The sequence below is a fragment of the Tenrec ecaudatus genome, unplaced genomic scaffold (genome assembly GCF_050624435.1).
Source record: "Tenrec ecaudatus isolate mTenEca1 unplaced genomic scaffold, mTenEca1.hap1 Scaffold_86, whole genome shotgun sequence".
NCBI lineage: Eukaryota > Metazoa > Chordata > Mammalia > Afrosoricida > Tenrecidae > Tenrec > Tenrec ecaudatus.
The window spans coordinates 45,583-61,896 of record NW_027459695.1 but is presented as its reverse complement, the minus strand read 5'-3'; the positions used below and the strand labels follow the sequence as shown (position 1 = coordinate 61,896).

The window sequence follows — 16,314 nt, the reverse complement described above, 5'->3', positions numbered from 1 at the left end:
ATCTGTGACAACTTGAGAAACTACACAAGCTAACCTCTCTCATTTACAAAAATTCAAAAGGTACTATATCTCATAATTTGTCTATTATAGGAAAGTAAATCGATCAACATACTATATAAAACCAAATGTATAAAGTGAAATCTATGAGCTTTCCCTAGTACACAACATGAAAACTGATCTCCCATCTACTTCTATCTCTTCTTCTCATTCAATTCCCCTCTCTTTTTCTGGACTTAAGTAAAATGAAGGCTGCTTTTAATAGGTATTTCATGTTCTGGATATATAGTACAATGAGTCACTGTTCATAGCCTGGCTAGCAGGTAATTGTACCGTACATTTGTACCGTACACGTTGGTACTTAATTACATCCCATATTGTGTAAGTCTCTAATTCACACATTCCTATAAATATCTCATTGCTTCCTCATCAAAACCACAATCTCCCTGAAGGCAGATATTCTTGTTACAAAATACCAGTTCTTCCTCTAAGATGGCACCTCTGTGCCAGGTGGGTAATGGATCTTCATAAAAGCATAAAGTGTTGAAAAGAAGTAATCGAGCATACGCTTTAGAGAACTTCTTGATATACAGATTTTGAGCAGCACCAAAAGTAAACTGAAAACTATCAGTCTATAATTAATTGAAATTTAAACAGGGTGAATAACAAAATATTCCAATAAAATTCTGACTCACTTTATCTATCACTGAATTAATTATGAAATGTCCATGAAGAAATCACACTTGAAATACTCAAATATATCTTCGGAGATAAAATTAGGAGCTATCATGTGTGCACTTTTAGCTAGTTAAGTTTCCAGTTTTTCTATAAAGAACATGTATTGCCTTTAAGGAACTAAAACAACAATAACAACAAAGGAAAAAGTCTTGTATTATTCCTGAGAACAGATCATGGAGTTTGAAATTCCAGATCCAAGTGTGTAATCTGAGTACTTTACTTCATCACCAAATGCCTAGTTTTCTTCATCTGGAAAATGAGAATATAAGAGGGACTATCTCCTAAGGCCATAGTAAAACACTAAATGGGTCAAAATGTTCCATGTCCTAAGGAGTGACTCATATATAGTAAAAGTGATATAAGTATTTGTTGTTGTTATTTTTAGTATGTCTTTGGGATAGGAGGAAAGAGGACAATTTCATTCTTCAAATTTCTACAACACATCCTTTTAAGAAGCACTCCATGCCTCTGAGGGTTCTCATGAAGATAAAATATAAATAAGATAGCTTGCTGTATTGTATCAAGTAGATGATACACTTTTAATTATAATTGAACAGCTAGAAATAGAAAAGATCTGCCAATCTCATATAAATAGATTACCTACAGATAGGTTAATTATCAAATTTAGAGATTTAAAACCAAATCCTCACATGGTGAACACCAATTACATAATTCTCCTCTGGGGTCTCTCCTGGATAAACCACATGAGGAGAAAATTCAAACCCTTGGGGGTATGTTAACAGATGAGACCACAATAGAAAAACAGACTGCTCAGTATTACAATTGAAAAAGAACTTGGGAAAGAAGGAAAAGAGAGGAGAGAAGGCATTGCAGAGTTTATAATCGAGAAATAAAAATTACTTTTAAGATTTTTAAAATTTTAATATTTATTAATAGAAAATTTTATTTTAAGGTCATTGGTCATATAATACCCTTACATGCACATTTCGCCTCCATAGCTTAAGTAAAATCAGGTCAACTAGTAGTTTATTATTGGCTCAATTGGTCTAAAATTTGACTTTCTAATGGAAAGTAGCAAGCTCCTTATTCCTCTGGGATTTGGTTGGGGAAAGCAAGTTAAGGCAGCTCTCAGCTCTCAGCTCTGCAGAAGCAGCCTTTGTCCACCAGAGATAAGTGTTATCAGAACATAAGCCTTTCTTCCCCTCCTCCTCTTAGAAAATCACTGGGAATTCCTAGAAACCCATTGTCTATAGTCATGCCCCACATCCATTGTCTCTTCAACACATCTATCAGGTATTTGTTGCCAACATCCCCTGCAACTTGTCAAAGTCACTGTGACAGGTAAGTCTCGCCTCATCTTGGCTGGGTCAGGATTCTCAATAAGTTCCCAGTAATCCTCCACGATGTGATCTAACACAGCACAACAATTCCCATCTTGGGGTCTGCTTGTGAGTAGACAAGCACAGGTGAGAACATAAAGGCGGGATGCAACCTCCTGACTTAGGTCACAGCCCTCATGCAATGGGAAGGAGGTTTCTTTGGGGAATGTGTCCTACTACTCATGTACTGGTCAGTTGAGGCTGTGGGAAACTGCCTCGCTTTTTGATGGTGGGGATCCTACATCTGGCTCATCAACCCCTGGGGTTCTTTGGACTTCAACCAAAGACCCACTATCTACATTAATGACCCTCGACGTCACCAATAGTTTGCCATTTGGCCTTCTGTGCATGGATTTTATGAACTCTGCAGCCACAAGCCTGACCTCGGACCTCAGACTCATCCTCCCCTGTAGTCATTGACCTTTCTGTCTTCTTTCTTTCTGTGTAATCAGTCACTATAGTTAGGCAAGTCAGGAGAAGCCCCCAGCTTAACATCTGATCCATGCACTTGAGCTAGACTGAACTTACCCATGTCTACAATTGTATGAGGCATTGTCTTGATATCAATTTATCTCTTTATAAGTGTCCCTAGTTTTGCTTCTTTATCTGTAAGACAGTCAGTAATTACCTTAACGTTGCTAAAGTTAATTCTCAGTCAGTCCGCCTGTAACATGACGTGTCAGAATTGTCTGCTCCTATTTGAGATACTCTCTAGACATTGTCTATTCCTGGTTTCCTCAGCACCTCTATTAGCAGCTTTGCAGTTGCTGGAATCCACTCAAGGGCATGTAGATGATAGCCTCAGATGACTGATCTCTGTCAGTGCTGCCTTGTCCCATTCTCTTTTCTACCTTCTTTCACCACCAGGGTGAGTGCACGAAGCTTCACATTTCATTAGATACTGACAAATGTATATCTCAAGCCAAACCACTCAGTCAACTCCAGTTTCAAATCCAACATCTGTTTAAATTTCTAGCAGATATAAAATGTCTACCTAAATGTTTAATAGATATGTCAGTCTCTAAGTGATCTCCTTCTTGGACAGACGATCTTTTGTCTCAGCAAATGGAAATTCCACCCTTCTCATTCTTCAGCCCTGGTGCCAAAGTGACTTGCTTGTGGAGCTAACCACAAAATCAGCAGTTCTAATCCATCACCCACACTGAGGAGAAAGGATGACGTTTTCTGCTCCCACAAAGGTTTACAGCCTCAGACACCCAAAGGGACAGTTACACTCTATCCTACAGAGTCACTGAATTGGAATTGACTCAGGGTCAGTGAGTTTATTGATATATTTATGGTTCTTTCCTCAAAACCTTAGAGTTGGTGCCTTGATTTCTCTCTCTTTCACACCTCATACATCTTCGTCAACAAATTCCAAATGGTTCTGCTACCAACCAGAATTGTTCTACTCCTGTCTATGCCACTGTTAACAGCCTACACTAAGTGGCCATCATTTTGGGCCTGAATTTTAACTGCTTTTCATGCCTCTGCCCTTTCCACCTACAACACAGTTCTTTTATGTGAACCACTGCTGACATTTTCAGATGAACAGTTGGCCTCACGATGTAAAATGTTTAGCAGCACCTCTGGCTTCTAAATGTCAATATCATCTCTCCGCATTTGGGACCATTGCAAATGTCCCCAATACCTCCGAATGTTTTGGTTTTTGGATGGGGCAACAAATTTACCCATGATTAAGAACCAATACTATATAGCATGTCTTATCCAAGCCATGGGTCACCTCAAATACACATGAAAGTTGGATAGTGAATAAAGCCACAGAAGAATCGATGCAATTGAACAATGGTGCTGGCAAACAATATGGAAAGTACCATGAGCTGCCAGAAGAACAAACAAAGCTCTCTTCTAAGAGATGGACAGCAATGATGACTGTGTCCCATTTGAGGGGATCAAATAACAAAACTGTAGTAAGCAGAAACATTTGATGGTGTAAGATATGGCAATTTAATAATAATAATATAATAAGGTTTCCTGGGGGGTAGGGAGGGCTAAGGAGGGGATAAAGGGGATCTGATATCAACAAGTTCACGGAGAACATGTTTTGAAAATGATGGTGGCAGCAACTGTACAAATATGCTTGATCTAATTGAAATATAAATTTTTATAATATCTATAAGAGCTACCAATTTTTAAAAAATAGAATACAGCTAGAATGCTGCTCAGAAGTGTGTGAGGCAAGACTTCATCTCATGTACTTTGGACATGCTACCAGGAGAGATTAACCCATGCCAAAGGAAATTATGTTTAATAGAGGGTCAAAGAAAAGGAGGAAGACCCCCCAACATCATGGACTGACATAGTGTCTGTAACAACGGGCTCAAAAATAATAAATGATGGCGAGGATGACATAGGAATGGGCCGTGATTCACTTTGTTGTCCAGTAGAATAAAATAACGAGGGAGGTGCTCTCAGCCATCCAAACAGATGAGTTTGAAAATGTTTCCAAGAATGGAATCACAGATTTGACTAATGTATTAAGTATAATGGATAATACTTTGAAGGTTAAAAGGTTGTTTTGTAAAAAAATTTAAATGCATAGCTTAGAAAAAAAAAACCTGGGTTATTTTTGGATACCCGCTTGAATGTTGTCATCAAGTCGGTGCTGCACAGTAACCCTATGCACATCGGAACAGAGCACTCGTCTCCATCCCAGCGTCACGCCTGTCCTTCACTTTGAGCTCACTGTTGCAGTCACTGCCAATCCCTCTCTCTCATTGAGGGCCTTCCTTCTTTACATTGCTGCTCCACTTTACCAAGCATGATGGACTTCTCCAGGGACCGGTCTCTGCTGATAATAAGTTCCAAGTATGTGAGACAAGGTCTTACCATCTTTCCTCTAAAGAGCGTCTGGCCGTCCTTCACCAAGATAGACCAGTTTGCTCTTTTGGCAGTCCGTGGGACTTTCATTCTTCTTTGCCAACACCGTAGCTCAAATGCAGAGAATCTTCTTCTGCTTCCTTATCCAATATCCAACTTTCACACGCACAAAAAGTCACTGAAATACCATGGTTTCTGTCCGCTGTACCTCAGTCCTCAAAGTGACCTTCTTACTTTCCAATACTTGAAAGAAATTTTATGCAACAGATTTACATAATTCAATGTGTTGCTTCATTTCTTGAGTGCTGTTTCCATGAGTGTTGATGATGAATCCCAGCAAAACGAAATGCTTGCCAACTACAATCTTTCTGTTTTTCCTGATGTTACCTATTAGTCCAGTTTTGAGAATCTTGGTTTTCTTTACATTGAGTTGTAATCCATACTGAGGCTGAAATCCTTGATTTTTAACAACTAGAGCTTTAAGTCCTCCTGTCTTTCAGCCAGCAAGGTGTGTCATCTGCATATTGAAGGTTGTTAATAAGCCTGCCTCCCAATCCTGATGCTGAGTTCTTCACATAATCCCGTTTCTCTGATGATTTGCTGTGCAAACAAATTGAGTAAGTAGGACAAGAGGATTCAATTCTGACACACGCTTTTACTGAATTTTAAACCAAGTAGTAGTCCCTTGCTCTGTGCACACAATGTCCTCTGGATCCATGTACAGGTTTCACATGAGCATAATAGGTAGTTCCTGTTCTTCTCAAGGTAATCCATAGTTTGCAGTGATTCATACAGTGGAATCCCTTCACATAGTGAATGAAACACGCTGCACAACAGCTGGTCTTCTCTGTGTTAAGCCAAATCCATCTGATTTCAGCAATGATATCTTTTGTTCAATATCCTCTATTGAATCTGGCCTGAACCTCTGGCAGCTCCAAATCAATGAACTACTGCAACTGTTGTTTACTACTTCAGCAAAATATTGCTTGCATCTGATATCAAGGATAATTTTCTTATTCTGTTGAGTCACATTTATTTGGAATGATTATAAATATGGATTTCTTCCAGTCAGTTGACAAAGCAGCCATCTTCCAAATTTCTAGAGGAGTGCTACCAGTGGTTCATCACTTTGTTGAAACATTTCAATTGATATTCTATCGATTCCTGAAACCTTGTTTTTGGCTAATACTTTCAGGACAGCTTGGATCTATTCCTTCAGTGTCATTAGTTCTTAGTCACATGCTACATCTTGAAATGGACAAATGTTGATTAGTGTGGTTCAATGACTGTGTATTCCTTCTTTCAATGCTTTCTCCATCATTCAATATTTTGCAGATAGAATCTTTCAAGATTGAAACTGAAGGCTTGACTTTTTTAATAATGAGTTATTTCAGTTAAAGATATGCCAACTATGTTCTTTCTTTTTGGTGTTCTAACTCTAAGTCTTTGCACATTTAATCATAATAATTTATTTTGTCTTCTCAAGCTGTCCTTTGAAATTTTCTGTTCATCTCTTTGTGTCCATCATTTCTTCCATGTATTGGGCTAATTTTTCTACTACCCTAAGTCCTTTGCTCAAAAACCATTTTCCCAATGGTGTCTTCTGTGATTTCCCATTTAAAAACCTCAACACCTTATTAGACATAACCAAACACTTATTAGCAATGGTTAGGGTGACATAGGTAATTCATGAAGGCGATGTTCTAAGGCCTACTTTGGTGAGTAGAGATTGAGGCCTGAAAAACTCATGTGGCCATCTAGGGTACAATTACTGGTCTCCTTTGCTCCCCCACTGGGAGGAGAGAAGACTGATAAAAATAGAAACTCTCATGGAAACAATTAGTCTAATAGTTGTATGGGGCATGCACACATCAGCCTTCACATCCATGAAACACAAAGCACTAGGTGGCGCCTGGCTACCACTTCCACCTGCTATGGAAAGGCTTACACAGAAGGCTCGGGTAGAGCAGAGGAGAATACAGTACAGATTCCAGAATCACAAAAGAGACCGGGCTCACAGGCTGGAGAGAGACTGGTGGCACCCTGAAGTCTATGATCCTTAGTCACTCCTCAGGTCTGTAACTGGACTCACCCTTGTAGTTCACGTTTCAGTCACACATCAGACAGGTCTCAAGAGGGATAACAGTGCTAGTGTGGTAGGCACACCTGAGTATAATCAACCAATTAAGACCCAAAGGGCAGCATTTCCCCAAGGACAAATTTCAGAGCATTCGAAAAGAAGCATGGATGGGAACGGGTAACAGAAAGGAAGTACATATGTGATGGTACATGAGATGAAACAAAATGTGTTTAATTGTTGAAAAAAAACTGATGATCTGCTCTGTAAACCGTCACCCAATTCACAACAAAATCAATTTACAAAAAGAAAAAAGTAAAACAAGTAAAAATATGAGCTTCATCTACAGTGCCACACACACACACTTTCTATTCATCCTTTCTGCCTTTGCTAACCCCAAGGTCAGCAGTTCAAAATCACCAGCCACTCCATGGGAAAAAGATGAGGTTTTCCATTCCTGTAAGGAGCTCCAGTCTGGGAAACCCACAGGGGCATTCTACCCTATCCTACAAGGTCGCTGTGAGTCTGCATCAATCTTATGGCATTGAGTTGTTTTTGTTTTGTCTTTTAATCTGTAGCTGATAGGCTATATATTTTACTTAATGATTTAACTTGCCTCAAATTAATAGGTTTTAAATATTAGTATAGAATGAAGTTTTGCATTTTTTATCCACAACTCTATGGCTATCAGAAAGTTAAGTGTCTACAACAGGTGAGTGACCCAACGAACACCTGCAGAGGAAATGAGAGGAGGAGGGAAGGTCGAAGAGAGGGCAGGAAGGGAAGATAGGTAAGGGAAGAGAGGATGGGTGAAATAGACTCTATAGTAAGACAGCCACAGCGAATACCCAAAACGAGTCTGCCTGGGTCATTCATAAAAACCGAGTTGATTCCAAAATATTCCTTTTTTGAAAATACAATTCACAATGTATAACAAAAGCTAAGACCTTGTCAAACTACTTCTGCTTTTACCAAACTTTATGTAGGATTTTATATAGAAAATGTACTTATAATGTCATTAACAGACATATGAAAATATCTATAGAATGCATAGAAACTGAGAGAAATTTTACAAAGCACATGGGCTGTGATATCTTCCCAAGATAACACTGACTGTGCCGGGGTAAAGTCAAATCATTCCATGCCATACACCCTAAAGTATGTTAGCGAGTCACCATCACAGTGAACAGCGTCCATTTCTACAGAGAAAGCGTACATGGTTCGGCTGGGAGTGAAGCAGAGGAGCAGAAATGCTCCCTGCTGCAAGCTGACAGTTACATGGGACCCCTGAAGTTTTAAATTGAGTTCCTCTGCTAATTACCGGCCTGAAAGAGACAAAGAATGATCCACATTTTATTCTCTGCTGAACTTGCAACAAGCACTCGTGAATGGGACATTAGGGTCAAGCTGGGAAGCTCCAGTTTGTTTGACCGAGTACAGAGCATGGTGTCACCTCCCGCGCAAATAAGGTCAGGTACACCTCCCTGCCTTGGGTTCCCACCAGGGAGATGTCAGCGTAACCGGGGCTAACTGAGGACTTGAGAGAGAGGATAAAACAAAAACGCAAACAAAACAGAAAACAAAAAATCACGTTGCCTATGGATTTGAAGTTATTTATGTTTTAAAATGAATTCAAATATGTACAATCTCATTCTTTTCCATCACATGCTACACCTAGTGGTAAGAGTGTCAACTATTCTGTCTATTTTCTAAACAGCTCATTGTATGACCAGTAAAGCTACACAGCAGGCAGGTACTTTAATGAAACAGGCCTATTCTCTGGGGACAAGAACCTGTGGTTGAAACGCTAGCACTGTGATCATGAAAGCACTTTGTTCTTGCCAATGAGCAATACTTTTGATGTGGATCCTGATCAAAAATCCCCTTGGGAAGGAAAAACGTGTAGCGGTGGGGAGGGGGGAACAAAGGAGTGTTGTGATGTGAGATTTCAAAACAGATTTTCTCAGAAGAAAAAATACCTTCAGCATTCAAAATGGGTATGCATTCTACCTTTCTGGAAAGTCATAGAATGACGTTGCCAAAGCAGCCTCATTGAAGTTAAAGTAATAAAAGTAATTAATTTATTCATTCAACCAACAGTGTTGAGTATACTACTTTCGTGCATGGAAGAAACATAAGAACACTCGAGAACACAATCCCATGACCAGTGCAATTCCTTTCTCTCTTCTCTTTATTTAACTTACTATAACTCGGCATCCAACATGTGGCTGAATGAAAAAAACCGAGGGGCAGCTTACACACTGTAGCCCGGCATGTGAGAGTTAGGAAACAAGCACTAATCAATGGGTACCTCCTCATAGTGTCACAGTGAAGACTTTGGGGAATCACAGAGAATGTGTTTGACATCCCAGCTCCTTCATTTAATGGCTGTCTGCAGGAATAGGAAACTTCATGGTCTCAATTTCCTTAATATAAAAAATAATCGTGTAGCAGTGCCTACTGTACACGGTAGTTAAGAACATGAAGTGTGACACTGCCAAGAACCTTTTACGCATGTTTTTAACAAAGTAGAATTATTTTGGCTATCTTTTAAAATGCTAAACCTACATCAGTTCTTAAATAATTATACACATACTTTGTGGCAAGAATCCAGAAGCACCAAACTTTATTTTACCTCTTGTGAAATCATAGCCTCTAAAAATATAACCCTTAGACTGTTCATGCGTCCTAAGCATCTTAACCAATAAACTCCACCTTCAAGGAGCCCTTCTGAAAAAATAAACAAGAAAATTCTTACCGAGTTTTGGCAAAGAATAGGGCACTTTAAAGTAGTCTTCATAAAACTCAATTAGTCTCTTTGTTATATGGAGGGCGTAGTGCCCGGATCCTCTTCTGATGGCGTCGGGTCTTGCATACAACCGCACCTAAAACATATGCAGACGCAGCACTTTAGCCTTTTGGTCTCAAGTTGTATCTATCGTGCAAATATGAACCTACACAAATTACTTCAAGGACTACAAAAATTAAACAATATCCTTTGTCCATTATATCAAGGCACTTTGTAATTGAAAGAATCAAACTACAACAATTGAAGTAACCAAGGTGAGCAAGTTACAATTTCCTCCCTTTGCAAGACGACAAAGAGAACAATTCTATACCTTGCTTCAAAATAAATATTCAAAGTGATCACTTATGTGCGCCTGTTAGAGATTTGAAGGTATGGTGGATTAATATAATGGGTCCCTAACGATGCTGAAAATAGTCAGGATACGGTGGCTCAGCAGGAGAGAAAATTCATGGTTTGTTAAAGACATATTATAACAAACTTTGAAAGTATTACTGAGCAGGGCAGAAATATAATTTATGCCCCCTTCTTTTCTTTGGAAAAAACCTGTCTTGTTCCCATTCTGCAAACCAGGGATAGAAAATTCTTGCCTGGACATCAACAATCCTCATTCTGGTGGGCACTCTGCAAGTGCTCCTGGCTCAAACCCAGCTGAACATCATTCATATTCCAGCACAATCTGGACCCTTAATATGGATTTTAAATCAAGCATTGTATATTATCTAGTCCTCAGCCAAGAAGGATCCTAAGGCAAGTAACATAAAACTGAACAAAACTAACAATTGTACAGAAAAGGCTAAAATGAGATTAGTTTCCATAAAGCTTTCATAAAGCTATCCAGCATCCTTCTTTCCAAAGGCTAAGTCTATTTTTCACAGATGTGGTCCCTAATCCTCATATCAATTGTGTGAATAAGAAATGTGTATTTTGTACAGCAGTGGAGAGCAGTGTCCTGGGAGTTGGATTTTAGTCCAACTCTGCCACTAAGAACGTGGGATGCTGGTGAGCAAATTACTTAACCTGCTTGGGTCTCAAATGTTCTCATTTATAAAATAAAGGTGTTTGCCACCAGATAGTTCTACAGTGTTTTTCAATTCTAAAACACCTATTCCCAATCCCATTTTACAGATAAAAGGATTTATTTTCTTACTGGTGATTTTCCCAAATCAGTATAAAATATTTTATTTAGTATATGTAAATGGATATTTATGTTCATAAAGACTACAAAGGAAAACTGTAGTCCATGTGTAATGGTTAGATCTTATACTAACTTGGTACTTTTGTGGAGGCAGGGGTGGAGTCAAACCTGTCAATCATGTAGTCGCCTAGTGACGCCTCCTTGGGGGCGTGGCTTTTTATAAGCGAACAGCAAGAACTTCTTTCTCAAGCCCGCCGCCTTCCCTGCTTGCCAAGATTGTGTCTGCCTCTAGCGTCAGCCCCATGTGGACTGCAGACCCTGCATGTTTCAACACCCTGCCATTTCCCACCAACCCTGGATCCACAGGACTCTGCGCCCACCTGTGATCCCCCTGCTTCCGCTAAAGGTACTTGTTCTGTTTCATCCGCCTGCCTCAGCTGGGATGCATTCTTGATGTGAAATTGTTTCTTGATATCAAGGGTTTTTTTTTTCTGATTTCAAATCCATAAACAATCTATGTCATTGGTTTTGTTTCTTTAGACACCCTAGCCTACCCCATCGCAATATAACACATGATTGTACAGGTGACTCTTTACCATCTATATTAAAAGGAGAGAGAAGGGAAAACCAAAGCAGCTGCTCTTAAGTCAATTCTGAAGCAGCGGCTCGATATGTCCCAGAGCAGACCCGCTCCATAGAAGTGTATCACGGTAATTCGTCTGGAAGTCGTTCCTCGGGACTTCCTTCAACAGAATTTCTGGGTAGGGGTGAGCCAATCGCAAACTATCTGTACAGTCAAGATATAAGTACAATCTAAAAGCCTAGAAAATCGAGGAAAACACATTTTGACTTTAGCTTGAAAGACCTATAATTCAATACCAGATTTACTGACTAACACATTTCCAACAAAAATGGCTGACAGAAATATAACCTCTTCCATCAATCAATTCCACAAATCAGTCAAGATATCTGCAATGAATTCAATAACAATTAACTACTAAAATGATGAAGCTGCTTCTCATGCAGCAACTAAGTTAGATATAAAATTGGGTCCAGTCACCACAGATTTAGTCGGCAGCGGTAGAAAGCCGACACTCTCAGGAAAGCCCATCTGAAAGAGCAGCACATGCCACTCTTGACACTCGGGGAAATGCAATCATTCTGAGTCCCTGCTGTGCCTGGCATCAACTATTCTGTATACATTCGGTATTTTAGGTGGAATTCCCAAGAGATAGGCCACAAGACAAGTAGGGTGTGTGGGTGATCAGGAAAGAGGCGTGCCCAGGAGATACCTCCGAGGGAATAGGCAAAGCAGCATCCAGAAACGTGAGAATCCAAGCGAGGCTGCAATTTCAGGTGAAATCTGGAGCACAGACTGACCCACAAGGGCCTCGATGATCTGGAAAGTGTGTCCTGCGTGATTGGCTGGCTCCCATGAGCCTGGACCAGGCCTCATTGGCTGCTCACTGCTAAGGGCGGGCATAAAACCTCAGGCACTTCCTGTTCTTGAGACAGCTGGGCAAGGAGCTCCCCCAGTCAATTGCTCGTGTTTTGGGACTCTCAGGTGTGAGCAGTTAGGAGTAAAATCACTAAAACGGAGCAATAGGGACATCAAATAGGGAAGGGGATCTAGCCTATACAACAGCAACTGTCATAGAAACTAATTCACTGTCAACAGATATTTAATTAGCACGTGCTCGGTGCCATAATAATCCGAGAAGTGGTGGACTGCTCACAAAAAGGTCAGTGGTTCAAAGCCACCAGCTAACTGAGAGGTCACCACTTCAAACTCACACTTCAGGAGCAGCATGAGGCCATCTGCTTCCATTGAGGTTTACAGCCTCGGAAATTCTAAGGGACACTGCCTGCCTCTCTGTCCCGCAGGGTCACTATGAATCAGAATTACTCAATGGCAGTTGGTTTAGTTTTTTGATTATTTTTAATAGGGATGAAAAAGACTACAGGAGGAGCAGGTGTGCATGTGTGTGTGAGAGATTGAGAGAGAGGAATGACTCAATGGCAGTGGGTGTTTTGTTCTTTGGGGGGAATTTTGTACCATGGTCAAGGCTAAGTATTTTTTATTTAATGATGAAGAAAACATGGTCTCTAGTTAAATGAGGTACAAAGCATTAAGGTACAAAGATCAGAGATAATATAATCATCATTATTAAAAAGCTTAACATATATTCAGTAATTTAGTATTTGTATTTTTTAGTTACATTATTTTCATATCAACTTGAAGATATGAAAATGTAGGGGTGGAGTCCAGTCTGTCAATCAGGTGATTGATGATGCCTCCTGTTGGGCATGGTCTTCTCATATGAAGGATCCTGGGCTCTCTCTCTCTCTCTCTCTCTCTCTCTCTCTCTCTCTCTCTCTCTCTCTCTCTCTCTCTCGCTCTCGCTCTCGCTCTCGCTCTCGCTCTCTCTCGCTCTCTCTTTTTCTCTTTCCCTCTGCCTTTACCCTCCTGCTGGCAAGCCACTCAGAGACCTTCCAGAGCCCTGTGATGCTTCTACCACCATTTGATCCACAAGACTTGTCACCTACCAGCCTGTGATCTTCCTGCATTTTGCATCATTGCTTGCAGCTGTGTGAGTCTGAAGAGGAATTTATGGACTAAGATCAGACTTACAGACTAGTATTGGACATAAGGACTTTATCAGGACTATACTGGGATATTTTATTTATGCAGAATTACTTCTTGATATAAAGCTCTCTCTTACACATATATGAGTGTCCTTGGAATCCACTCTGTCCAGCAAACACATTGTACAAGTAACATTTTCCTTTGATATAAATGGCAAATGTATCATGAGAAAAATATATAGCTTTCAGAAGGTTTGAAATGAAGTAACTAATAAATTCAAGTTAAAACTATAACTAGGACCACTACAAAATGACAGAGTAAGGGTCACTGATTTTAATCTTAAGCACCATCACCGATTTTGGTAAAAATGCAGCTATTTCTATCAATCAACTCCACCAGTCTGTCAAGCTATCTGCAGGACCAGACAAGAAAAGCATGATTGAGTCAATCTGGTTGTTAAGAATTGATGGAAATGATCCAATTCCAGGTGAGGAAATAAGACATAGAAGCAGTGTCTTCATTTATTCATTCCAACATGTATTGCATGCCTGCTGTGTACCAGGCACTTTACGGGAGCCTACAAATAAAACAAGACCACAGAGTGCGTAGCCCTCGAGGTCTGAAGTTTGAACTCACCAGCCGCTCCAATGGAAAAAAGATAAGTTTTTGGTTCCTGTAAAGATTTACAGCCTTGGAAACCAAAAGTGGCCATTCTGCTCTGTCCTATAAGGTCAGTGTGAGTCAGAATTGACTAGATTCATACCATGCACTTCATAGCAGTGCCTAGATGTTGATAAGTAATGGCATGGATTAAGTTGTGTATCCTCAAAAGATGGGTGAGCTTGGCTGGATCATGATTTCCTGTATTGTGATTTTATTACTCCCCCACTTCGTGATCTTCTATGTATAGCTGAAGCTGGACTAGGTCATGGTGATGAGGATTATGTTATGTTTGTTATGTCACCGAGGCAGGATTCAGTGGGAGGCAACAGCCCTAGTCAAGATAAGGCCCCTCGTCCAGTGTCAGGAGAATCCTCCGGGGAGATAAGAAGAGAGAGAGGACCCTCCCCACCACAGTGAAAGAAAAGCCAGCAGAGTGTGTCTTTTTCACCGGGATCCCTGCCCTGAGAGCCTAGATTCAGGGAAAGAGGGATGTCCATACAGATGGAAATCTCCAAGGAATGCCAAGCCCACAGATGCTGAGGGCAGACAAGGACTTTGTCTTAGAGTCAACAGAGGAAGAAAGCCTTCCCCTAGATCTGGCATTTTGAGTTCTGACTTCTAGCCCTGAAACCATGAGAAAATAAACGAACTTGTCAAAGCCATCCCAGTGCTTAAGCTGTGTTGTAGCACCACTACTCTTCACGGCATCTTAAATGACACACAGATTAACAGCAAAAGGACAATATGAACATCAAAAGGGCATCTTTTGCTTTTCCTCTCATTCCAACAGATCAACTGATTAATCTCTTGTCCAAGGCCAAGTCCTTATTCCATCCCCTTTTACTTGAACAAAGACGTCACTGCCAAAATGCCTTCCCCGTTTCCTGCATCACCAACTGATGCCTGCCTCCTGGATCATTCTCCTCGGTAGGCACATACTCTGTTTTGTCTCCTTTGTTAAAATTAAAAACCGAAAAACCCTTAACCTCTGTTCCTCCAATTATTGTCCCATATTTCCATTCCCTTTTATATCAATGATACTCAAAAGAGTTTCCTATATTATAATAAACAACATAAAATGTAATATGAACCAGCATGAAAGTGGGCATATAATATAGAGACAATTATAAATGGGGTGTTTTGAAACGTATATCCCCTGCTTTTAAGTTGCTCATGAACTACAACCAGGCTTTTTTTTTTTCTTTTAATTTTAACAATTTATTGGGGCTCATACAATTCTTTTCACAGTTCATTAACCAGGCTTTTATACCCAGAAAACCAACACTAAATCCAATGTCACTGAGTTGATTCCAACTCCATGTTGGGTTTCCAAGGCTGTAAATCTTCAAGGGTGCAGAAAGCCTCAACTTGCCTCCATGAAGCAGTTGATGCGTTTGAAGCCCTGACACTGTGGTTGGTAGTCAGCCCAAAGCACCACCTGGGCCCCCAACAGTCTACCAGAACTAGACGCACCAAAAGTACCCTACTAATGACTTCACAATGCATGCTTGCCCTGTCAGCAGTGCTTGGGACAGGCGATCATGTGTTCTCTTTGAAACACTTTTGTTACTTGACTTCTATTCCCACTTAAGCACTCCCAAGTTTGGCTGGCTCCTCCTCTTTCTTCCCTCAATGGTAGAGAGATCCGGATTGCAAGCCATAGGCTTCTTCCACAGGCTGTCTACACTTAAGATCTTGCTAATCATATATCATATCTAGTTTTCAGATATTAAAACTGAAGACTTTCCCTACAATTTCAGATTTGTAAATGCAGCTGCCAACTGATACCTCCACTCAAATATCTATCAGTCATATTAAAACCAAACCTTGATACCTTGATATCTGTCTCTCTCTCTCTCTCTCTCTCTCTCTCTCTCTCTCTCTCTCTCTCTCTCTCTCTCTCTCTCTCTCTCTCACACACACACACACACACACACATCCTGCTTCTCCTATAGTCTGTTTCATCCTGTTTAAAACTAATCCAAAAAACAAAGCAGCCACTGTTGAATCAATTCTGACTCATCGTGACACTGTAGGACAGAGTCAAACTACTTCCAGGATCTCCAAGACTGTGAACTGTACATGCTGACAGAAAAAAAACGCATCTCCTCTGTCCCTGGGAGTAGC

The 16,314-nt window shown here is 40.3% G+C and overlaps 1 protein-coding gene across 5 annotated transcripts in view; it reads right to left on the bottom strand.

Annotated features, from left to right (window-relative positions):
• LOC142436914 (thyrotropin-releasing hormone-degrading ectoenzyme-like) overlaps positions 1 to 16,314 on the bottom strand; it is a 337,115-nt gene that overhangs the window by 310,959 nt on the left and 9,842 nt on the right. For all 5 annotated transcript variants that reach the window (XM_075540257.1, XM_075540259.1, XM_075540255.1 and 2 more), the window contains exon 2: positions 9,752 to 9,878. In XM_075540257.1, the coding sequence (XP_075396372.1) occupies positions 9,752 to 9,878 (127 nt within the window). The remainder of the gene's footprint in view (positions 1 to 9,751; positions 9,879 to 16,314) is intronic.